The 26,534-nt window shown below is 36.5% G+C and overlaps 1 protein-coding gene across 1 annotated transcript in view; it reads right to left on the reverse strand.

Annotated features, from left to right (window-relative positions):
• The window catches only part of RALYL (RALY RNA binding protein-like), a 69,204-nt gene that overhangs the window by 39,618 nt on the left and 3,052 nt on the right, over positions 1 to 26,534 (reverse strand). Inside the window, exon 2 of the mRNA XM_009071755.1 lies at positions 11,936 to 11,968. Coding sequence (XP_009070003.1) covers positions 11,936 to 11,968 — 33 coding nt within the window. The remainder of the gene's footprint in view (positions 1 to 11,935; positions 11,969 to 26,534) is intronic.

The following is a 26,534-nucleotide window of genomic DNA, read 5'->3' on the forward strand; positions in this document are numbered from 1 at the left end:
ATTTATATTTTTAGCCTGAATTTATTGTAAATGAAATTCTCACAATTCAAGGGCACCCCTGTTAATTAAGTCCTTTTCCTAAATTATGGGTGCTAGGAGCTCCAGCAGGAAGTGAGGAGAGAATCTTTGCTTTTCCCACAGACCATTTGGGATCGTGCTGCACTGGCAAAAGGCATTTCTGTGTAAAAGTGCCATTTATATGGAGCAGGAAACAGATGGTTCTGTACAGAAACTCCTTATCTGGGACCACTGTCCAAGATGCAGCAACAGCTACTTGACCATCAATGTATGAATAGCACCCAGAGGTACTAGAGATGGATGTGTTGCTATGAGCTCTCAACAGAGCAAGGGCCTCAATTCCATTTTTCCTCTCTCATTACTCAGTCACCTGGAAGAAAGCTGATAGAATTCAAGTGTTGATCTGTGCATGGATGAAAGAAATTTATTGTTCCATGCTATATATTAAAATAACAGAAGAAGAATTGTACTGTAGGACCTTATCTGTAGGTGTTGACCCTTATGGAATAAGACAAGTAAAGGAGAGTGGCTTTAAAGCTTTGGGGAATCTTGATGTGGATCCTTCTTTATATCCATAATCTGGGTCTATTTTTCTCTCTTTGAAATTCTAACTGTAATTACAGGCAAAGCAGAGGCAACCTAGAGTAGCTCCTGGGGTTGTGTCCTTCACTGGTACTGCTGAGTTCACAGTGACAGCCCGCAGACACAACACATCACGTGAGACCCTTAGAATCATAGAATAGTTTAGGTTGGAAGGGACCTTTATAGTTCATCTAGTCCAATCCCCCTGCAATAAGCAGTTGGTTTTTTCATTTGTAATAATATGTTGAAGAGATTATAGTGTGAAAGCAACCAGTATACCTCTCCATCCACAGCCATAATTGTTCATACTTCTGCATGCCAAGGGACAGACATAAGCTATGGTCAATGTTGCTGTATAAAGCAAAGCAAAAAATTAGCACAGATAATCACTGGCCCTGAGATCAAGGTGATTGCAGGGCTCTCAACCTCTGGAGAGTTATTCCTTAGCAAACCAACAACCTGTGTTTTGGAGGCTGCAGGAAACCATTCGTATGGTGTTGAATCCCAAATACTCAGCAGGTCAGAGCAGAGAAAGGTTTAAACGAGCCTGTGAACTGGTGGAGTCAGCAGTTTCCTAATGGCACTGTAAACAGGCAGATTACTTACCCACAAACATATGCCATCTCTGCAATATTAACAACAGAACTGTGTGCATGATGCTGCTATTAAAGCAGAAGACAGTAAAAGACACACTGAGGGAGAGAAAACTCATCAATAAAGTGTGTTTGTGCTTAAGCAAAAATCATGATTCCTTTTTCTCACACAGTGTCATCAAGATAATCTTGTACGAGCTGTCTCTTTTAGATTCACTTAACACTATGCCTGTTTTAAATTGTATATGCCTGAAGAATAAAGGATTCCCCAAGAACCATATTTTCAGAGTTGTGATGCTGTATGTATTCAAGTTCCTATGCATATCTGCAGTTCAATGGCAAATACAATATTATGCTTCTGCATCTTTGAAATAAACCTATGGATGTCATTACATCTTTATGTATATGATGTTGAAAACCTATCACTAAAGTGTAATCCTTCTTGCATTCTGTGCACTATGCCCACAAAAGATTTTTATAAATGGTCACATCCTGGTTTGATCCCGTTCACTCCAAACGCTACTGAGTGCAACTAACTTCAGTGGGGTTACTCTAACTTTACAATAGTTAATGCAGAACAGTGAAGACATAGCTTTTGTTATTTTCATGGCAACAAGAATTTCTGTCTTGCATGTAAGTTAGCCTTAGCTAGTATTTCTTTTTCTTTCCACAGGTACAAAGATGTATTTGCGAATCATAAATGTTGACAAACCGGGCATAATATATCTTAATTCAATTGACAGTGCTATCACCATTTATACTGTCATTGCTTCTCTGCTGTCAGGCCTGAATAAAAATATTAAATACGACGGCAATATTCCTTCAATCAAGGAATTTAGGAAGCACATATCAACCTAATGGTTGAAACTAGTTTTCCAGTCACTTGTAAAATCATTTCTCTTGTCATGTAGAAAGAGTGCTAGAAATTGTTTCTGTTGAGTGCAAAAAAGTATCAGTCTAAGATGACATGATGTTAAAAAAGGGAGTGGGTGAGGGTAACTAGGTGATTCAGGGAATAAGCATAGAGAGATCAAAACTTTGCCTTATAGAAAACAATCAAATGGATATGACTTTCATGAGATATTGGAAAAAAGGTTGGACATTTCAGGCCACTTTTCAGTGGATGGTTACCTACATTCCCATAGATAGGAATTAAATTGGTGCCCTGAATCTCACCTTTACTTCAGAGACGATTCAATTTTAGGTAAGGATGAGAATGCTGATAGAAGTGGAAGGACACTTCTGTTTTGCTGTTCAGGCTGTATGTTCTGCAGAGGAAGAGAATGTTCTTCAGAGCCTGCTTCTTTTTTTTTGCTGACAGACTTGCTGTCAAAAGACAATTTCTTTTTCAGTGATTCCTTCAACTAATGTATTTTTGGAGGTTTACAGTAAAAAGGAAGGGACGAGAAGAGGAAAAGTAATTGCAGAGGAGTATTTTGCATTCATTTCCATAATGCAGTTATGAGGGCAAATATGTATACTTAAAAGCAAAAATAACGATGCAAAATCCCTGGCCACTTGTCCCAAAATGCCAAACAATTGAATATAACCCACTATTTGTACATTTTGATTGCAGAACAATTTTAATAGTAATTTTGTAGCCATAAAGTAATATAAATGGTGGGTTTTTTTCCTAATTTTGCACCTTTATTTCATTAATAAGTGCAAGATATATTTTTTTTTTTTTAATCCTGAGATGGAGGACAATAATGGAGCCAAGTTTTAAAAAGTACAAGGAATGTAGTACTGTTAATGAAGACTTTTTTTTCTGCAAAACTGAAAATTGTTTTGCAAATCCAATCTGAGGAGGTATATTTTGTCCAAGCAAAACATGTATACATAAAAAAGCTGACGTGCAGTACTCAATTTTCCATTAAAGTATCTTTCTGCAGGCACTAGGCAGAATTTATTTGCAATATGATAAGGCTGTATTTTTTCTGTCTTCAGATATATCCCTTCTTTACTGTCATACTCTCTCCCAGGAACTATTTTCCCAGTGAAATGTATTTTGGGAAACTCTTAAACTTACTCTGCAACCTGAATTTTTCCACAAAACTTGGGCAAATATTCAAAGTTGCATATACAAAATCAGGTAATTAAGTCACTAAGACATTTTTCTGTAGAAGATTAGGCAAAGCTTGTGAGTCGGAAAATAACAAAGACGTTGAGATCAATATTCAGACTCTGAGGATCAACTGGTCTTGGAGCTGTTTATGGCAGCCAGACAGGCATGAGTGATACAGGAATTTCAAGGCAAAACTAAACCCCAGCAATTTTCTGTACAGCTACATGCTAAGTATTAATATTACTCCTGATTAAAACTGCTTACTGTGACTGCAGACACAGTCTATGCTTCACACACAGTGTTAGCCTGATGATTTGTACAAACAAAATAGTAGCTTTTGTATGCAAAAAACCCTGCATAAATTTACTTAATGCCTCCCTGACCTTTCTCTTCCTGTTGTCAAACTATTCTTTTGTCATCTAAAGTAATGTCCAATTATTTATGTTTCCCATACAAACATTTTATAGCAAGGCAATAAAAAACTTTCCAGTGGCCTATTCATTTGCCTAAGTGTCCTTCTATTGTATAGACTGACTGGGAAATTCTTGATGTCTATACAGTATTTTGTTTTTCTTAATACAAGAGTAATGGGTCCTACCTCTTAAAATCTGTTTTAAATTCAGTTTATTCAAGGTACTACTGTCAAACCATACACATGTGATTGATTATCCAATTTGTTAGTAATTTTGTATACATTGAAGGAGTGTCATTTAACTTGGTTTGACAAGCATAGCAGACTGTCATTGACAGGTGTTGGAATAAGTAATGAGTTTAGGCTTTAATGTTTTTCTACAGAATTTCACTGAACAGCAGATTGATAGATTAAAATCATGGGGTAGCACTGGATCTGAAAGACAAACCACTTAAGATTACAAAAGCAGATCTCAGGAACTTTATGTACTCTTCAGAGAAGCTGTCTTAGAAGCAATGAATGAAACACAAAAGCACAGTTCACAGAAGATTAATCAAGTACAATGTGACAACATCAGAGTTTATGTAAAAAAAATTCTAGAAAATTGCATCTCATTCTTTCTTCTCCCCTTTTCAAACTGTCAGAAGGCTTAAATTAAGTTTAATTTTGTTCTCATTTACACTGAGTTTGCTGATGTAATTTAATTATTTTGGATTCAGTAACTCAAGGTTTAAACCAGCAAAATAGAAACATGAAAGAGACCATAATTGCCAGTGTCCTGAGTACAGTCTGTGAAGACAAGATATACTGCTTTTTTTTAATCCCAAGAGTACACTTTTCAAGTGATGTTGCAATATAAATGGAGATACCAGATACTGTGAATCTACAAAAGCATTCTTGTTCTCCTGACCCACTGTGCAATAATTTCCATGGTAAATGGATACGAGAAGTGCATCTCATACAAAGGAGAGTCTTCTATAACTGAGCACAAAATTAGACTCAATTGCATTATGGTCAGAGATGAGTGGGAAGGGCAAGTTGTGCATCACACAACCAATTGTGTATCCTCTAGGCCAGTGCTAACTATGTTAACTACACTTTCCTTGATTACTGTCAAATCTTCCTAATACTTCAGTGCTCTGGAAGAGCTTGTGTTAGTTCACTTTCTGCATACACAGTGAAGAAAACAAGATTTATTTTCTGTAAAGGAACAAAAAGTCACAAAACAAAGGAGTTCTTAAAATATCAATGGAAAGACCTTTAGATTTACAAAAGGATATTCAAATGTCACCACTGTGAACTACCTCAATGTAAATCCAGAATAAAGCTGTTGAAATCAAGGGATCAGATAAATTTATTTTTCTTAAACATGTGTCTGGCTTTTTCATTATATCCATTCTCATAAGAGAATGAGGATTTTTGTCCCAGACAGCTCACCTGAAATTAGTACGTGGTAAAACAACCTGGTGGCTTGTCATGATACTGGTATTGCAGTATCCCTATACAGGTTTGGACATATGGAAGGGCTACTGACTTCCTGCTATGCAGGTGTGATGTAAGTATGAGTCATGTAACAGAATATTTGCCACATATCTTTTCTAATTTACAAAGAAGAATTGTTGGATACTTCCTAAGAGACCTTCTTCCCCTTAGGGAACCCCTATACTAGTTCCTTTGCCTGCTCTTCTAGTATCTCAGCCAGGTCAAGATCTAAGGTTCTGTGCCCATCATTTTTGAGAAATGTATTTTTTGCTTAGGGAGGAATCTTTGTCAAGTTTCCTCATACAGCTGTTCTGCCTTCCATGGCATGGAAGACAGTGCAGTCTGGATACTCTCCTGCTTTACCCTGCTTGGTATATTTCTTTATAGCTACCTTCACATTCTAAGGGCTTGCTCCACACCCTGATTCACTGTCAGGGCACCTAACTATGTTGGGTATTAATTACTTTCTCTCTTCCTCATTCAGGATTTTTTGATGAGCATATCCAGTGTAGAGTTTGATCACATTACATTTTTGGCTTCAATTTTAACCTGTTTTCCCCAGCTCTAGGCTCCTTAAAATACAGTAGTCACACTTTGTAAATCATGTTGTAGCCTTTATCAAACACTTTGGTAGCATAACTGATTTGCAATTAACAGTTCACAGTCTGACCCCTATATTGAAAAAAACCCAAAACCTAAACAACCAACCCACAAAATATTTGGGGAGTTCTTCTGGAGACTCCTTCACATCGCTGTTTGAAGCTCCAAGGAAATAGTCGCACAGTTTGACATTTTGACAATTTGTTTGCAGCAGAGGGGCAAGTTTAATAAGCTTGTTATTGTCTGTTAAGAACATAATAATATTGGAGCAACCTGGTCTAGTGGAAGGTGTCCTTGCCCATGGCAGAGGGGTTGGAACTAGATGATCTTTAAGGTCCCTTCCAAGCCAAACCATTCTATGAGACTCTGATTTATACATAAGAAACCACATTCAATGGCTCTAACACTAGAGTTGAGAATATTTTTAATTCTGCTTGGGGAGACATTTACAAATATTTTGTCCTATCAACCCTTGCAAAAACTGTTTCTATGTATATAAAAATTAAATAATAATGCATTCAGGCTCTCATTTAGAAAGACATTCATCACTCTTAACTAAGACATAGTAGCCATTATGTTTCTTAGACAATGATCTGTATAACCATCTTTTTTCTCCCCTACAGATTAATTTTATAACACTTTGGATATTATTATGAAAATAACTGCACAAAATAGTACTTGGGGACCCTTATGCTTCTGTTATTCCCATTTTCTGTAACATGTGTCCCTAGATCATGGGTCACAGGCCCTGGCAGATTAGGGCTTTGCTTCCACTGTTATGCATCAGGGTTAGTAAACATTTATAGAAAGTTTGATTTCAATGGTTTACCACTGTGGGAAATGCTCATTCGAAGTTATCAATACAGACACATCTTAGACTAAATTTGGTTTTATATAGTCTATTGAACTAAGCTACCATAACAATTTAGTGCTGAGAATTGCCTCCAGCATCTCTTCCCAAACCACAAGATTCCGTGAAGGAAATAAAAATTGTTAAGGTCTCTCTTTCTCTTTCTCTCTCTCTCTCTCTCTCTCTCTTTCTCTCTCCCTTTCCACTCCCTTACCTTCTTAGTGAACTCCCCTTGCACAATTTTTGCCTTCTCTTATTAAAGCCACATTACCATTACTCATCCTTATACAACTTACATGACTAGAATTTTATTTTTTCTATGAATGCTCTACATAGCAAGACAGTTTTATAGTCTACAAAGTATCAGCCAGAACATGAAATATTCCTAACTACTGGCACCTAGACAAGGTCTGCTTGAAACCAAATCATACTTGATTCCAGATTTAAATTATAACCATGATTAATATGTGTGTGTATGTGTATGTAAGTAAAATGATTAGTTTTGTGAGGAAATAAAGCCTTATTCAATACCTGTCAGGTTCCTCTGTCTCCACTAAAGAAATGGGAACACTTTAGCACAATACTGCTATTTCTACTTCACATTTAAGGCACATCCTCCAACTTCTGATTCTAATCTAATCTGTGGTTGTGAAGGATTTCATTTTATTGGGTAAAGCTCAACCTCATAAGAATTCAGAACCAAAGCTGAAGACTTTAGAAATGAAAGTAATTGAAGCACACCAATGAAACTGTTGCCCCACTATTGGCAACGCAGAATGTGACCTAATTCCCATTTATTTTTGTGTACATAATCAGCACAGTTGTTATAACCTGCTGCACCAGAGTGTGTATGATTGATGTTGGAAAAGCTGCAATTTGGCTTGAAGCATGGTGAGGATTATAAGAATCCAGTCTGCACCTGATAAAAATATCCCCAAACTCTATGGATAACTGCAGAGTGCTTTTGAACAGCAGTTCACAGTTAGAACTAAGGCAAAAATAACCCCAAATGAGACCAAAACTAAAGCAGCCAAAGTCAAGACCCTGCCTCTTGAAATTAACATCAATTTGAGCCAGAGAGGCTACTGAATATGGCCATAAATACCCTTGACACCTGACCCTGCTTCTTTTCAAATTATGCTGTGCAAAGGCATTATACCAACATAGTTGAAAAGTGGTTTGTAAATGAGGTCAGATTTCAGTTTAAGCAAAATTTGTGGAAAACAATCTCTGATATAATTCATTTTACTAGTTGAAAGCTTGTCTAGTATCAGAACACATCCTAATTTGTTTTATTTCAAATGAGGAGTACACCATAGCATGCTAATGCACAGCTGAATGATCCAGTAAAGCAAGATGTGAGTAGTTGTGCCTTAGTATCATGCACAAGAATACCAACAGAACAACACTAAAGACAATGACTCCTAGCATGAAGCTTAATATCTTTAACAAACCAAACCTTTAACAAGCATCAGACTTAGGAGCTCCATTTTGCTCTGCATCTGTAATGCTTCTTTCTGACATGCCTCTTTCTGTACCACCTCCCCTCTTGGCAAACTTGACACCCAGGGACAGACCACTATTCTGATTTCACATTTTGGAAAGCCAGTGTATGCATTGAGAGTGGTGTGGAGCAATAACCTTTTAAGCAAGTCCAGTTACTGACTGCTATTGTGATCATGGGTTCTCAAGCTCCAAAGAAGACATTGCCTTATCAAGAAGCTTTAAATTGTATTAATGCAGAAGAGTGTGAAATGGACTTTCAAGTCAAAACATATAGCAGCACTGGCTGTCTTTCCATGGTTTGGTCTTTCTAAGCATACCTTTCTTTTAGCTCAAGTGCAAGTAACATGTTAGGTAGATGGACCAGTCTCAGATTTCACTTTCTGGTGAAAAAATATTAAGCTGATTTCAAAGGTGAAATCAGAGGGTTCAGCCATCAGATCTGCTCCAGATATTTGTAGAAGACCTAGCATGCTGAGAACTCAAGAAGAGTTTCAGTTGTTGCTATCATACAAAAGTAGTAAGAGCAACACAGACAGAGTGGTTTTAAGCATAAGGAATTACTGTCTGTCTCTACACAGTGAGCGAAATACGTCAGGTGAGCTCAGTCCTTCCCATGCTTTTCATGAATACAACTCTTGAATAACTGGTCTGAATATGAGTAAGAGATACAAGATTATGTTCGGGCTGGTAGCCCTATTGGTGTCATATTAACCGTGCAAAAGGGTGTGGACAAAGCCCTCTATAGACAGATAGGCAGCCCTCTATAGCCTCAAGCTCATAAGCCCTGGTCCTCATGGGGGAGTTCAATCATCCTGATGTCTGTTGGAAGAGTCACATGGCAGTGCACAGGCAATCCTGAAGGCTCCTCAAATGTGTTATCAATAGTCTTTACATGGATGATCAAGGAACCAGCAAGAAGAGGGGCCATGCTGGACCTTGTGCTCACCAACAGGGAGGAGTTGGTGAGGAATGTGGTCCTCCAAGGTAGCCTTGTCTGTAGTGACCATGAAATGATGGAGTTCAAGGTCCTCAGGGCAGTGAGGAAGACACAGCAAGCTCACTGCCCTGGACTTCATGGAATCATAGAATATTAGAGGTTGGAATGGACCTTACAGATCATCTAGTCCCAAGGTCCCTGCCATGGACAGGGACAACTCCCCAGTAGACCAGGTTGCTCAGGGCTTTATCCAACCTGGCTTTGAACACTGCCAAGGCTGGGACAGTCACTACCTCCCTGGGCAACCTATTCCAGTGTCTCACCACCCTCACAGTAAAACACTTTTTCTAATATTTAGCCCAAATTTCCCCTCCTTCAATTTGAATCTGTTACCCCTTGCATGACTTCTTTTTTATACTAAGCCTACATGAATATGAATGCTGTATAACATGAAGGGGAAAGTCCAGACAACTCTCAGTCTTGCTCATGTTGAATATGAACACAAATCCCAAAAAGTGTGGAAATAACACCTGTGGAGAGAAGCATCCTGTGCCTCTACAGCCTATCACCCAGAATTCAGCATTAAGAGATCTTTCAGACTTTCCTAAAGAAGGGCAAGACCTATTTTCACCTCTCAATTCAACCTTGTATTCTAGCCTGAAATCATAATACTGAATTTAGATACTCTTATTTGAGTAGATCATATAATTGATGAATTTTTGTTCCTGAATATTACCATTAGAGACTTTCATTAAAGGGTTTACTATCCATTCAGTATGAAATTATGCCCATCTTGCACACACTAAACAAGAGTGCACTTTGCACAAGAAGAAGGATAAATGGAATTGCCTTTACCAAGGGAGTACAGGAGGTGTTCTCTCCCTGCATTCAAGACACAAACTACGACAGCAAGAGGCGGGGTCTGCTCTCTCTTTCTGAGAGAGGGAAAACAATGCCATGTTTTATCAACCAATTTTCATTTGTGGGATCTCTCATGGGAAGGCTGAAGCCCTACACTTACATGCAGAGCTCAACAATCTGTGGCAGTCTTGAGCTCTTAGGTTGCCATGCTTCATGTTCCTTTCCCCCGCCAATAGAATTAGCTATGGAAAAGCACCAAGAAGTTGTGTGCTCAGGCACAGTGAAATAAAAAAAGCTTAATTAGCTCCTACAGGCAGCATAATGAAAATGTGGAAACAAATCTCTGTCACAGAAGGTAGATGAATGAGAGGCTGGTGTGCAGAACCAAGCCATCTGTAGGCAGCCTAAAATAATTTAGATTGGTGTTTTGACCAACTCTGTCTGCAAGAGGCATTAAAGGCACCCATGTGTTAGTTTAATTGAGGCTAAGTCAGCATTTCTTCTGCAAACATTTACTGTATTTTAAAAGCCTGGTGGTTGCAGCTGTCTGGGTTAAAACCTTAGATAAGGTTCCTGTAAAAAATTCTCTATAAAAAAGTCTCCAATTATCGTGGGACTAGAAGTTGCATCTCTCTGACAGTACCAAGGAGGTGGATGCTGTCTTGGGCCCCTCCTCAGAACAGTGTGGATATACAGTAACAAAAGGCAAAAGTAGCACAGATGTGGGGACAAATTTTTGCATTTTGTATCCTTATCATTATGAACTTGCAAAGTACAATTCAAGTATATTACATGCAAACTTCAGAAAAGTTCTGAAAACAGGCTAAGTCTCTTTGCTCAGATTAGAATTCCTGAAAGGAATCAAGTTTAGCAACAAAATCACATCACTGGCTATGTGGAAGTAGCATGGATTTACACAGTGCCCACCAATCTGCTCACCTGCTCTGGCATTACTATTAATGCAATTGTTTTCATAGTCTTTTATTTCCTTACTGAATTTTTATACTTTCAAGTTTGTTCTCAGCCACAATGACCTGCAACTTCTTTTTTCAACTTACATTTGAGATTTTCAGGTAATCAATTCATTGCAAGAGTGGAGGAGGCATCAAAAAGCCAACTCAATAGGACAAGTTAAGAGGCTGAGTAATAAAAGTTAGCAACACAAGGGTCTGAATTTTATAATGAATTTGGACATTTCGAAGCATGCAAAAGAAGAGCAGTACAGCCTTCCCCAATCTGACATGCATTTAAATTATTTTTCAATCATTTTGGATTGGTAGAAAGTAGAAACAGGGAAGGAGAATGTTAGGACACTTAGGAAAGTTTGAAAGAAAAAAGCTGAAAGGAAAACAGTGCATGAAAAGTGAACTTCAGTCTAAGAAGTAAAATGCAGATACTTACCTTTAATACATATAATGGTCTACATTTTGTAAACAATGGTACATTTTTTCAGCATTTGTCACATTTAAAAATACTCTTTTAGAAAGATGAGTTATCATTTCATTATATAGACCATGCAACTGTTTAAGTGGCTATGCCACTATGAAGACAATAGCTGTAATATGCAAGTCAGTGTAGTGATCTATAATTAGGCTAAAAATGTTGGGGTTTTCCTAATTCATAAATTTGTTTTTCTTTCTGTTATTGAAGTATCACAATATTTTTATTTTAAAAGAAACTATAAATTATTTTTTCATGGGCTTACACAAGTGGTATAGATGATATTTGGAATGGTTTCTGACTGAAAGATGTGAAAACTAATAAACCAGCTACCTTTTAATGCAGCATTTAACTCCTACATGTATTTTGATATAAGTTTTGCTTAGTCAATAACGACAAAACATCTTAGTTCTTTTTAAGAAGAAAAATGTCTATGACTGCTGACTTTATTCACCAAAACCCTACTTTTTCTAAGTTTAGGTTTAGTAAATAACCATAATGTTGAAATAGGGTGTTTATGGTCACATAATCTCATAATTAGTTGAATATATAAATATCCATGAAGATATATATACATATTCCTACTTACCCAACGGACAGGAAAGGCTCCTTTGATTCAAGTCTGTCAAGCAAATAACAGAAGTTTTAAATTTATATATTTATCATATTTCAGAACAATTATACAATTAATTTAAAACAGCCACTCTCAGTATCAAGTTTACTTGATGCTTTTAACAACATTTTGATAACAATAGAGCAGCCTGATCCATTATACTAGGAGCTGTATTTGGAAAAAATACCATTTACTTAACTGAATTTTGGTTTACAGATAAAATATATACAAAACAGCACACCTAGCCCCTCTAAATTTCAGACAGATTCAGTTGACTTGTGTAAGTATTTACACAGAAAGGCTATTAATTTAGGCATGATTTAGGGAAGATATAAATTTCTTTGTAATTTTTTTTTAAACTTTAAATGCCCACTTTTTTTTTTTTGCTTTCCAGTATCCTATGTCATTATGAGAACTGGCACATTTACCAGAATCAGCATTGCCCTGGTGCTGGATGCCACCAGGTTGGTAGACCCAGAATCATGCCCAGTTTTAAACCAGTTCTTAAAAGCATTCTCCAACCACCTGCAGTTGCTGTTGTTGTTGTGAGGAGATGCACCACCTGCATACTGTCAGGAGCCTCTTCTACTAGTAGTTTCCACCCAACCAGGATAGATGTAAGATTCCTCATCTATGTTATTGGACAGTATTTTTGCTTTCGTACCTGCAACTGCCTATCCTTAATTTTTTAGTGTGTTCTGGCTGCAACGAGTTTACTAATATCAGCTGCTTGATAGGACCATTAGCATGTGACTTTAGGGTCCTTTATGAACCTATTTAAAGCATTTTAAGGTCTCAGTAATTTTGAGATGTTACATGAAACGCAAAAGTGCTCTGTTGTGATAATTTCCACCGAGAGTACAGTGTTGGGAAGAGCAGCAACATCCCCCCTCCCAGGTCATTAATGTCTCTTTGCAGCCTTTAAAAAGATGAAGCAAAGTGTATCATATCTGGAACTGAAATTTTCTTTAATGAATCTGAAACCAATTCAGTCCCACAACAAAATATCTGAAATAGAACTATAAACAAGACTAATTGTAAACAAAGGTACTATAAATAATTTGTTGATATTCTATGAAAAAAATTTCCCAAAAGTCTTCTTTGTAGAAAAAGAGTACATTTACAGTTATTTGTTCAGCAAAGCTTTTGTCTGAAAACCTCACAAGCCAATAGACTGGTGTACTTATTGCCATTGTCTGCTGTATCCCAAACAGTAACTTTGCTGTTGTCCTAATGACTATACCTCACCTTTCCATTTCTTTCTTGGGTGGTGATCCTCATGAAAGTATAATAGAAGATGGGAACACTTTGCATGCAACTAGAAGCATAGGAGAAGCCCAAAGCTCTGTATCCTTGTGGTCAGGGGGATGCTTATCCAGGGCAGTACCCAGAAAATGCTGAGTTTGACATTCCTTGTGTTTAGGCAGTATTGCCAGAGCAGTAACATGACAGGGTCCTTCCTGTGTGGGGTTTCATTCTTGTCCTGCATGCTCTGTACACAAGTGTTACTGTTTTGTTTCCCATTTTTGTGCTTAATGAAATGAACCAAACCTGGAAAGCAGTTAGTGTTTGGCTGGAGAGATTAACTATAAGCCAGATGAGCAATGAAAGCCTCAGAACACATTTACATATTTCATAATACAGAAATTTTGTAATGAAGATAGACCTGGAACTATCCTGATGGAGGACATTCTGGTAGATTTTACTTGCAAACAAAAAGTGTGTGATAGAATGCCCTGTGGACAAAATACTGCAATTAAAAATCTATTTGAAATCCATTCTCAGGATGGAATTCAATTTGATTTAAATAGTCCTGCCCTAGGTTTGACCTCTCTCTGGTGTATCTGACTAAATGGTTTTAGATAATTTGCTGCATTACTTTTAATTAGTTCAAGTGTCCCTTGTAGTAAAGGAATATGGTTATCTGTTGGCCTTTTATTTGGTAATTGGTAATTCAGTACATGGAAAATTAATATAAAGGTTTTAAAACTGCAACACAAAGTCAAATAAGATCCTATACATCTTAACTGGTGATATTTATCAATATATATTATCGTTTTTTTACCTTTCTATTCCGACTAACATACACTGATTTCTCCAGAGTTCTGAGGACTTCTTGCAGAATTAAATATGATTTTGCAAAAAAGTGTAATCCTGATAAGTTTTGAGAAGGGCTGTCATACAACCCCAAGAAAAACCTTAAAACAGAAACTGTCTTTCTTGTAAAAACGTATTGAGCATGTAAGAAATACTAGGCTGGACGGTAAACAATGGGAATCATGTTTAATCATGGATGGTAGTGAAGAAGAAGAGACTGAGATCTTTCTTTCTTTCATGAAATGGTTCTCCCATCAGAAAATTTCAGTTTGTCAAGATGTCAAGGCAATATATCGGTTTGAATAGGAGTGAGACAGGCGAATCGGTAGCATGACTGGGACATGGCAGACTGAGGTTGTGTTTCCTGGATTTTCTGGTAGGTCTGACTTTCTTATCTACATTTAATAGGTAAGTTTTGCAGGAGGAAAAACTATTTTTATACTATGTAAATTTATCAATTAAAATCAGTCACTGTAAACCAAACAGGCATAGGCAATTGATTTATACCCATTGATATGCTACAGTACTGTCACACCTTGTGTTTAAAATAAGGACCCTAGAAATTTCTTATTTAGTATTTTACCCCTTATAACCTGTTTTGGAGAGATTTACAATATCTGATTAACCCAGCTGTGCATTTCATTATTTTCTTTCCTTCTAAGTTTGCTTTTATTACTGCCAACAGACTGAACATGCAGATGGACAATTTTTTCAAGGTTTGCATCCAAACATACAAGGAAATGTGACTAGACTAAGGGCATGTGAATTCCTCTTTGACTTGTAAACGAATCATTTAAGGACAGGAAGATCACAAAGTAAATTCCACTTTCCTTGCATAATTGTCCTATTACAATTGCTATAATTACAAGCAAGGTGGCTTTTTATCTATGAGGCCTGACTCAAGATACAAAAATTGATATAATTTCTAGTTCAAGAATCCTCATCTCTTCTTCCCAAAACTATTTACAGGACAAAGTGGATAACATTTCTAACAATAGCAACGCTGTACACAAGCAAATGGATTTTAGCCAAGCATCCTCCAAGGTAATTCATTATGAATCAATATATTCTTCCTCGTGGTGGCCACGTAATTTCATGTCCAAGGAATTAGTAAGAAAAGCATGTGAATTTTATGGCATTTTAGGGTTCATATTCTGACTTGTTGATATAACAAAACTATCTGTCCTAAATCAGGGAAAGTGATGGTCAGGAACCAGTAATTCATTTTTAGGTGGGGTCACCATTATGGGTTCTAATCTTTATATCAAAATTCCCAAGGAGAATTACCAGAGTGTGCTGCTGACATCACATATTTTCTGTTTGATTATAAAATGCAGGAATAGTGACTGCAGTTTTCAAGGGAATTAAAAACATTTTCATTCAAGCCATATAGGAGAGTCAGGCCAACTAAAAAGCATTTTGGACATCTGTATAGTATTAATGTACACTTTGTCTGACTGACATAGCTGACTTATTTACCTGTTGAGTATGTCTGTCTTTTTCACTGTACAGCTTTAATAACCAAAGATTCAGTAAAAATGTGTGAAGTCAAAAAATATTCAGATTTATAGCTCATCCTGTTTGCCAATGAATATAATTGTAATATTACAAGAGAACACAAGGGACCTTTCAAAATAAACTGAGGTAGTTTGCCATTCACAGTAAACAAACAGGGTTGCATTTTTCTCTGCATATTGAATTTGTGGTTTCTTCAGAAATTTTAAAGCAGTATTGCTCACAATTGTCCTCTAATTTCATTCTTATTAAAGCCTGTGCATTTTAACTTTTGCTAACTCCCAATATTTATATACAATGCAAGCAAACCTAATAAAAGTACATCTTAATTTACAGAAGAAATATTATTTCATGTAACTTCCACTATCTATCAGGTCTGAAATAACAATTGCTAGTGTACACCAGGTAATCCTTCCTTTCTGATTTCTGTGACTTAAATAATTTCAATCCAAGGTAATTTTTCTGGACATTGTCAGTAACCATTTTCACATAGAATTTGGGAAGAAGCTAATTTTTTCTTCTGAAGCTTCCATAAATACCTTTATAAATCTTGGTAAGTTTTCTGAAGAAGCATAGTCATATTCTGGAATAAAGAAATGGCAGACCAGCTGTATAGAAGATCTAATCTGTTAGGCATTGGAATAGGTTGCCCAGGGAAGTGGTGAAGTCACCACACCTAGAAGTGTTTAAGAGGCATCTGGATCTGTCACTGGAAGATATGGTTTAGGGGTTAGAGTGGAGTGGCAGGTTAACGGTTGGACTTTATGGTCTTAAAGGTCTCTTACAACGTTGATGGCACTGCAATTCTATGATTCTAAGTGTTTCAGAAGCAAAGAGCATGGAAGAATAATTTATAGGTTTATGTCAACTTTTACAATTGTTCCTAATAAATTTAAGAAGTTTCCCTTCCAGCTGGTGATTGACGTTGTAATTGATGACTCTGGTTAGAAAAACAACAGTAACAACAAACTATTTTTTTCATGACTATTGTCTAATATCAAATACCATGTATTAAGTTTCACAGTGCCTTGGAAAGTTCTGTTGCACAGAGTTAAGTGCTTCTGTTATTTATTGAAATATAAAAATTCTAGCACAAAATAAAATACATCACTCAAACCGTGGACAAAAACTAAAGTACTGCAAATTCAAAATGTCATTTCTCAGCACAAACTTTCTCCTTTAACATGATAACTGACTTAGAGCATAGACGATAAGACAGATAATTGGTAAGACTTAACCTGATCTGTAAGGCTTGTGAAATGGCCTTATGTAAGAGTCTCATAATCAAGCTGGGAAAATAACCCCAACATGCCCATGCATAGAGAACTGTGCCAATGGGAAAGAGGGGCACATTAAATAATAGCACCCAGTGCTATATTTTAACTGGTTTTGGTTTGCATAAATTATTTGAACAAAAATATGGAGACTGTGTGTAAAATAGATGACAAAAATCTGTTTTTAATCAGTCCTATGAAGAGATAAGATATCAAATTTGTTTGATAAAATGGAGAAATAGTCTGAAATCAGTGTAATGTAATTTAAAAAAGAAAAGTAGAGCAAGAATTTGAGAAAAAGAACTATTTCAAACATATATGGAATGAAGGATAAATGGCTAGGTATTAGCAGGAAAAAAGTTCCAAGAGGGCAAGAACTGAGTAACAGGAGACTGCTAATTGTGGAAACACATTAAAGCATCTTTCCTCAGAGCTGAATGAACAGTATCCTTCAATCAGCATATGCTCCTCTCCTCTCACATCATAGCTAATCACATTTCACAATTGGAATATTTAAGTTGGCTGAAACTAAATTTTCCTAATTACTGAAGAGCTTATTCAATAAGGAAGCTACTACACTAGTAACCACTCTAGAGGTAAACAGTGGTTTACTCAAATAAGGTTATCCCTTTAGCTAGCAGACTCTCTATATGCAGATCTATACACAATCCTTAATAGATGTATAATACACATGTAGTTCCCTATGAGAGTACTGCAACACATTAGGCATTCTGACTGATGAAGAAAAGACACACTTTTTTCTAATATTTTGTGATTTCTTACAAGGTTAATTATTTAACATTGAGAATGACCTAGATCACTTCTCGAAGCATCAGTTTTTCCCCTGATCCACGAGGAAGAAGTTACACCCTAATGAACTTAACTTTCCAAGATCTCTGTGGGTGACGTGGGTCTTACACTACCTAGTTTGTGGTGACAGAGAAAAATGAAATTATGGTTGGCCCCCATGAGATAGCATGGTTTGAGCATGTTCTGTCTAGGAGTGCTTCTGATTACCCTTGGGTTGGATTTGCACTAATGAACTTACTCTGCATTTAATATGCTGCCTTTACTCTTTTCAGTGTTTTGAAGTTAAAGGAATGGAATATTTGGTGCAGCATATATATATATGCTGTGCCAAAAAAAATATATATATATGATGATTTAAAAATATTTTATAAGTCTGCATGACAAAACCAAAAATATCTAGGTTTTAATTTAGTTTAGTTCAGTTTAGTTATTTTATTTTATTTTTTAAAAAACCTGCAAAAATCACTGACTATTGATGCAGTGCATTTTATTAGCCAGTTCTACTTAGCACTTAAGCTCGTAATAGAGTAGTGCCTAAAGGTTTTGAGGGAGCACTTAGCACAGGATACTGTTGGCAACACCTGATGTCAAGCTGTCTAACCTAACATGCTGGCACTGTGCACTGAAAACCTGAAACAATATTATGGGGGTTTTCAAAGTCAGTCTAAGCAAGGTTTGTCCCTTTTAATTTCTTCTGCCTTAATCTATATTTTTTTGCAGATGTACACAGCACATGATCAAATTTAATTAGTTTCCTGGAAAAATTTGTATCTTACATGAATTGTAAACATCAGATTGTTGACATAATTACAAGTTTCAGGGACATCTAGGATTTATTACACCATGAATTGTTAGGACAGGCAATCTTTTATCCACCAGTTAGCAGAATGTGGCTAATAATCTGTCCAAATTTTGACAGTTGTAAAACTGAATAAAAGGTAGCTTTCATTACCAGGATGAAGTGGTTTAAAGAGCTTGCCTCTTCACTATACTGATTTTCTTAACATCAAGAGGTTAGGATGAGACATAAATCAGCACATGCAAAATATATGAATTTGGTATACCAGTAAAAATGTAGTTTGTCATATTTGATACTGAATGCACTACTGTTATAACACATAGGATGAAAGGGCTTTGGGGTTGTGGTAGGAAAGGGTGGCATGGAGAAGAACAGTAAAGGAAGTAGTTTCTGGTAATACTCATTAATTGGTGGCCCAAATTTTAGGCAGCAAGAAGAGAATAAAACATATTATTTCAGAAAGATAGAACTAAAAAGTACAATCATATCCATCTATTAGAATTTCAGTAGCTGATTATGCTTTGTACTTGACTCTAATGTATTTTCTTTTATGAATGCATAAATTGTAAAGACAACATAAACACTGACATAGATTCTCATAGTTGAGATAGGTAGTATGTCTGAGAAAAACTAAAGTGTGACTTAGAGAGAAATTGAGTCAGACTGTATACGAATGCCTTCTTGGATAGTTATAGATTACAGTTTCTTCTCACACCACCCAAGAGAAATCTCCTGGTGACAAATGAATTGAGAAGCTAAACAGAGTTTAACCCATACACCACATCTGTGTGATGTTTCCAGTCGTAAAGAAATTCATGCTCAGATTCAAAGTAAGACTCTTTCAAAAATGGAGAATAAGAACTCATTTTCCTTCAGGTAAGAATGCTCTTAACTCTGATCCCTTTCCCAGACTGAAAACATGCTCAATTTGGCACCTTTTTTCAAGCAGCCAAAGGAAACAAACACTGGAGAGTGAAGTTAACTCCATGACATCACTGTCATTCTTAATTTTTTTTTTTCTGTGATTTGCTAATAGTTGCTGAATTTTACAAAAGCTTATGCTCTGAACAGAAGAAGAAATTTTCAAAAAAATATAGTGGTATACTTAGTGTACTTAAAAGTTCCCTTAGTCACAGCTTTAATCATTCTTTGCATGAAGCTGATGTCACCTGACCCTCTTTGCTCTAAATCAGAGTAAGAACAATCAGGTCAATATGTACTGATCTAAAACCCTCTAGAACAAGTTCATCAGGGTGGGCTGAACAAACCAGTGTTGACTTATCTAACACATGCAGTCAATGCTGCTTTACTGTGTGGCTGTTTGTAGTCACAAATAGATAAAGGTTAATGCAGGAGTTGCCTTTGAGGATCCCAAGGGTAGAGGCTTAATCTTTTCCCTCAATGACACTACTAACACTTAAAAGCAGTTAAAGGAGTGGGGCTTTGACAGTGTAAGATTCATGTTTGTCATGCTGTTTCCTAGAATAATCTCACTCATGCAAGACTGAAAAACACAACATACATTTTTATGCCAATAGATAATAGAAATTTCTTAGGACTCGTAATAAATCACTCATGTTTATGAATACATTTGTTACTTTCCATTCAAATAGCCAATGCTTTTGCCAGACGTTTTGGGAGTAGCAGCAACATAATCTACCAAAAAAAGCAGGCAATTTGTAATTTATTCTTTAAAAAATAAAATTACATTTGACATTATGCATCAACTGCACTTTCTAAGTGTTGGTCCTGGCAGGCTAGATAACATTTTCAGACAGTATGCTCCAGGACTAGCACATTTCACCAAGAAATAAACCTGCAGGATAATTTCATTGTAAATAATTCACTGCATATTAATATGTTATTATTGTCCCCCTGTGTTGCATACAGCATAGCTTTCTGTGCTGCTTGAAATCTTACTTAACATTCCATTTTCTTTTAAATTAAGTATACTTTAGTATCTTCTTCTGATATCATTTGTAAGACTTTAAAATATATAGCAAATTGCAGCCTTTAATTTGTCCAACCTTCCTTATTTATTCACAGACTACAAAATCTATAACCCAGCATCATATTTCTGTTGCTCTTTGTAAGCCACCTAAATTGTGCCCTTGCAGTACACCAGCAGCTCCCAGACTGAATTACAGCCTTCTATATAATTAGAGGTGTTACATTATGTGAGAACCAACGCCTAATTACAAGTCCACTAAGTGGTTCTCTGAAGCACAGCCTTCCCCTGCATCTCTGATTACTGCAGCAGTTAAGGGTTTACTAAACTCCTAAAAATAAAGAATTCCACCGTTAATTTGAGATGTTAGGACGGGTCCTTCTCTATTCGGTGTCATGAACCTTCCTTACTTTTAAGACTTAATGAGACGATTTCCAAACAGCAGTCTACAAATCTGGATACTGCTTCACTAAAGAGCAAATACAGAAAAAAATATGATTTTTGTATTATTAATATGTTGAAGGTGCTATCCTTTTTCTTTTTAGGCTAACTGAAACACAGCAGAATATCTACAGAAGACATCGTCTTCATACAGAAGATGCTGAGTCCAAATTCTGTTTATTTCTTAAATCAGATTCAAGAAGTCATGCAGTAATAAAGGGTAGAAATCTCACATGTAATATGTGTTAGGAACAGGGCTTAGGCTGTCAAGATTTAAACTGAAGGCATGACTAAAAGTACTATTTTGTTTGCCTGCAGGCAAACCCATCAATGCTCTGGATCTTTTAGGAATTTACTTTTTCATTTAAAAGCCAAAGTTTTTTTCATTTGTATTAGCAACACGAATTCTTGGATAAGAAAGGAGTCATAACAATTTCCATGCAATCATAAGGTTGTGTTTTCTGTTCCACTGTGCTGTAAACAGTGCTTAAAACCCATGAAAAAAATCAGATGGATTTACAGTTAGTTAATTTAGCTATAGTATATTGCTTCAGGTTTCATAGCAGATGGAAAAAGTTAGAAAGAAAACTAAACACCAGCAAAAAAACCCCCAACCAACCCCCCCCCCCCAAACCCACCAAAATCTCCCCACAATAATAAGACTATTCTCCAGATTTTCTAGTCTCTGAGTATGAGTGTGATTATGGTGCCTGGGCTTTTGTGGAAGAAAACAGCATCCGTCATATGATATATCGTCTTCTGCAAGAGGAAAAGAATTGAGCTAAGAAAAGGCATGCAACTCCTGTGCAGATGTGTATAAATTGATGTTGCTGGTTTCCTCTTAGCAAAATAAAATATAAACTGAGAAAAGACTGTGTAAGTCTAAAATAGTAACTTGAGGGGAAATTAGAACAGAAGTTAGTCTTTAAGTTTATGTAGGACATACTTCTAAATGGATCCAAGTCAAGACCATAGTTTATATACTCTGGTGCAGGTGAATAAAAAAACCCCATGATAAAAATATAAGATTTGGCATATAGTGATAATCTGAAAATGAAAACCTGTCCTAGACACTAGAGATACATTCTAAAAGGGAGTCAGCAGTATTTTTAAAGTAGTGAAGGGGAGAATTGAAAAAAAAAAAACCAACAAAAGTCCAAAATGGTTTGTTGTCCTAATTGCTTTTGGAGTTTTTGCATAGCACACTGAGTAGGAATAATATCACTGAATAAAGAAATAAGATGACTGATACATTTGATGTATTTTGGTCTATTGAAATATTTCTTTATCTGTGACTTATCTCCAGGAGCAAAGGTTTTCCCTAGTGTTGCTATGGACCTGAGACTCTCTTCCCCATTTTCCCCTCTCTAAACCTATCAAGTGCACATTCCTTCTCTGAATCATGTGACAGGCCAAACTTATATATTTGCTGGCTCTCCCAGGCGCTCTGAGCACATGGATTTGTTCTTTAAACATTTATGGGACAAAATTGATTGCAATTACCCGAAGATAATTCAGAAATGCAGAGCTGCCTGTGTTGCCTTCTGTCAGCAGATTGGTTTTTTATTCTTTCTACAATATTAGTTATTTAACATGGGGCTTTTTATAAACAAGCAAACAAACAAAAAAAGTGATTCAGACCAAACTGAATCACTGGATCTGCCATGACTTTGTATTTGTGCCTTTTAAGATTTTTAGTATAACCAGCAATGCTACTTAATTTCTCAACACACAAAAAATTTGCACTATTTGTTGGGAAGTTTAAGTGAGAATTTCAGTCTAAATTATAATTGTTATGTACAGTAATGACTACTTCAAATGTGGTCACTTGGAACATTATTTGATGAAATGAATGTAAATATCCTACTGGACTTAAATTAATCTCCACTTAACATGCCTAGAAATGTGGGGGTTTTTTTATGGAAGCAAAATAATTTGTGAGAAGAGCTGCAGAGCAACGCTCAACTTAGATTTATTCTATTGCACTGAAATAAAATAGCTCTTTTTTCTTGAAGAAAGGTAATCAAAAGTATCAGGAAGATCCATTTCTGCAAAAAGAAGCACTTTAATTTAAAAGAAATATCACACTATGTAATCTTAATATGGCGTAGTCATCAAAAGAAAAAGTTCCATAAACATAATTTTTTTTTCATTCAGTATGTAGAATAAAGTAGGAGCCATAATGACTATTTAATGCAGGATTTAAGTATCAGAAAATAGACGATCAGGTTTATTTTGTGTTGTCTGGACTGTGTCTATAGGCTCTTGTAGGCCAGTGATAATAATGGATGCAGAAATTCATTAAGAACGAAAAAGAAAAAAGTTGCTGGAAATCTGGAATGATATGCAGTCAAGAAAGATCCTGCATTTTTTTTAGTTGTATGCCTGTAGGTTAAAGCATATCAATAATACAATGCCAATGGCACACTGCTGCAGAAATTATGCAAAACACTGCAGTATGCAAATAGAATAGTAATGCTTGTTTGGCACAGCATTGACACTTGTTGAATTTGTGTTAATGCTTTCAAATGGGAGGAATGATCTCAAGCAAACTACATTAAAAAACACAATCAAGTTGCCCATCACTGTCCTTTATATTCTCCTGAAATGAAGGGTGCTCAGGAGTGTTCAGAATAACAACTCAAAATAATGGATAGCTCTGTGGACTGAAAGGCAAACCAATCCTCACCAAACTCTATAAATGATATCTTAAACTAAATGTAAGAAGCAGAAAACCGGTAAAGAAAGACTGTAAGCTATTCTTTCAGCCTCTGCTATAAGATAAAACTGCAAAACCGAAGAAAATGCAGGATGTGTAACATAATCCAATCAGTTTTGTGATGGAGATTGTAAAAGTAAAATGTATTGATGAAAATGCTGAATCTTTTTTGTCATAGAAAAAAAAGGTTTGGTACAAAAAATAAACATGATGTGAAAAAAAGATTATCTCTTTCCAGTATACTAATATTATACATTTAAATAAAATAATTTCTTCCAGAGGCCATAGGACTTATGAAATTGTAAAGTAATGGCTGTTTAATATAGCTAATTAGTAGCATGTTAAATGAAGCGTGCTGAATATACATTTCAATTGTGTGACTGGTAATGGAAAATGACTGTGTCATCTAATACCACTCAGGGAGTGCTTAACCGTATGCCTGAAATTTCAGAGACCAGCAATAGGCAAAAATTTGTCCTCAAGGAAAGCCTTTGCAGGGTCACTATGTGCTATAGCTGAGTGGTGCTGTGGGAACTCAGCCACCACCAGGTGGTTTCTGGACAGTCAAGACAACATGGGGAGAGGCAATTTGACTTGTTTATTCCTGGGTTTGTTAATCTAGTCACTAAATCCATCCTGCTAATTGTCTCACTCCTGGATGTGCAGGATGGATACCAGGCTAGGCAGCTTCATGCCCAGACAGCAACAAGAATGTGGGCAGAAGCAGGGCTTGAATAACTCCTCACTGAGCCTTCAAGCTGTGGCACTGGGTCATGGCCAGTTTTGCTTACTTTGCCTTCTAAGGAAGCTTGGAGTTTGGCAAGGCTGAAAATAATAACAACCCACATGAGGAGGGTTAGTCATAGACAGTCTCAGAAATGTTTATACGTCAACTACATTAAACTGTGTATACCAAAGAGAGTGACTAGATACCCTGTCAGTGCCCAGTAACTTGTTTTCCCATTTTTTTTTCAAAATCCTAGTCCCTTGCTTTCTTCAGTTATACAAATATCAGTTCACTCCTGGGGATTTGTCTTTGGTAGACTAACTAGTTTTCCCAGAAAGCAGACTCAGATGTGACCTGGGGCAGTATGCTCCTTGTTGTACCTGTACCGCTACACTAGCTTTGGCTCCCCATGTCCAGTGTGGTCTCCAGCAGGTTCCCACCACCACCTCATGCAATGGGGCTGCAGCAGTTGTGCTCATTTTCATGCCACAAAAAATTGCACCATGCTACTAGCCTGTAGCACAGTCTTTCTGTAATTTCAAAAGACTCAAAAATAGGTGCCCCTGCCATCCTTCTCAAATCCTCTCAGCCTTGTTACTGCCAGAGAAGATTTTGAGCCAGCCTCCCATGCTGACAGCCATATGGAAAGGACGTGCTGCATATCCCAAGGGAAGGTTTAGCCACGGGCAGCGTGTGCACAGTGGCTCTGCTCCTCCTGTCCTGAGGCTTGGGCCCACTCCTGGAGCAACTGGGAATGGAGCCATCAGCAACCTCCAGAGTTAAGAACTACAAGAGCCTCATCCTGGTTTTACAACTGCAGCAAAGGTCTCTGAAACAGAAAAATCTTTAATACATGTACTTAACACCTTGTGTAGCATGGTGGTGAACTGAAATGAACAATAAATAACTAAAACTTTCTTTTATGATGTAGAGAAACAGAATGCCAGTCCATCAGAGTATTTGCAGTTGATTCTACTTTGGTATATTGGAACACAGGGAAAAAAACCCAGTAAGTGGCCTTTTATATGCTGACACAGAGTTGCTTTAGTGAAACACTGATCAGAACACCACTAAATTAAAAAGACAAAGTGTGATCTTTTATTTAACCACAACATTGCTCCCAAAGAGTGCTTTAACACATTTGTGTCAGCACCTTTAATCTTCACCTTGTGTTTCAAAGATAAGAAGATTAGCAAGTAAAATTAACTTCTGCTGGAGGCCAGACCCATATAACAAGATACAAAATACTTTTAAGATTTGATTTTCTGCAGAATTGCTGCGCTAAAAAAGAAAATTAAGAAAAATTTTGAACCTTCTGGGGTTTGGGTTCCCCCACACATACTGAACAGCAATGCAAATTAGGAGAAATGCTGCTGGAGATCACAGTTATGTTAGATATTGACTGATTCCTGAGCACTACCCTAAGCACATCTGTTGTTGTCCAATGCTTAAAATTAATCATGTTTTTCGCAGTTTTCTGAAGCAAATTCTAAATCTTTCTATTCTCAGAATATTTTTAAGGCCAAATCCAAAATGGAAGTTATGTTATTATTTATTAATCTGTCTTGCCTCTAAAAAAAATTTTGTCTCTCACATTTAGACTCATACTAAATTTCACATAGGTGAGATTACATGAGATTATATTCACAAAGATCATAAAGCTATAAAGGTTAAAAAATAGAATGTAGATCCTGAACTATGTCCAAGTATTCTTATACCATTAGAGGCAAAAATGGAGCTAATGACTGGCACACAAGCAAATTATGTGGATATAGCATATCATAGACATCAGCTGCTCTGTATTAATGATTTGTGTGCATATTCAGCTGTAAATGCAGTACAGACTTCTTTTCAGAGATGCAGAAGTACTTTGAAATCTTTTGAAGCCTCAAGTACTTCAAAATAAGTAAAATCATGAAAGTCTGTGCAGCAATCCTGCTTCCTTACCTCAAAACTGTTCCTAAAGGTGTCTCAAATATCCAAAAATACCATTTAAAAATCTGCAACAAATGAGACTGAATAAATAATAGCTATTCTAAATACTATGTTGTACACAGTCACTGTTTTTCCATGGGATATCTACCTTAAGACAGTTTCTTCTAGGCAAGTTTTCTGAACATGCTTATGAAAATTGCACACATAGTAAGTGTCAAAGTTTGTTTAAATGACCATATAACACATCTACTGTTTCCTCTTCATACACTAAATTGGCTATCTTGTCAGAGAAGGAAATTATGTTGCTTCA

Source organism: Acanthisitta chloris, unplaced genomic scaffold (assembly GCF_000695815.1).
Source record: "Acanthisitta chloris isolate BGI_N310 unplaced genomic scaffold, ASM69581v1 scaffold7643, whole genome shotgun sequence".
Lineage (NCBI taxonomy): Eukaryota > Metazoa > Chordata > Aves > Passeriformes > Acanthisittidae > Acanthisitta > Acanthisitta chloris.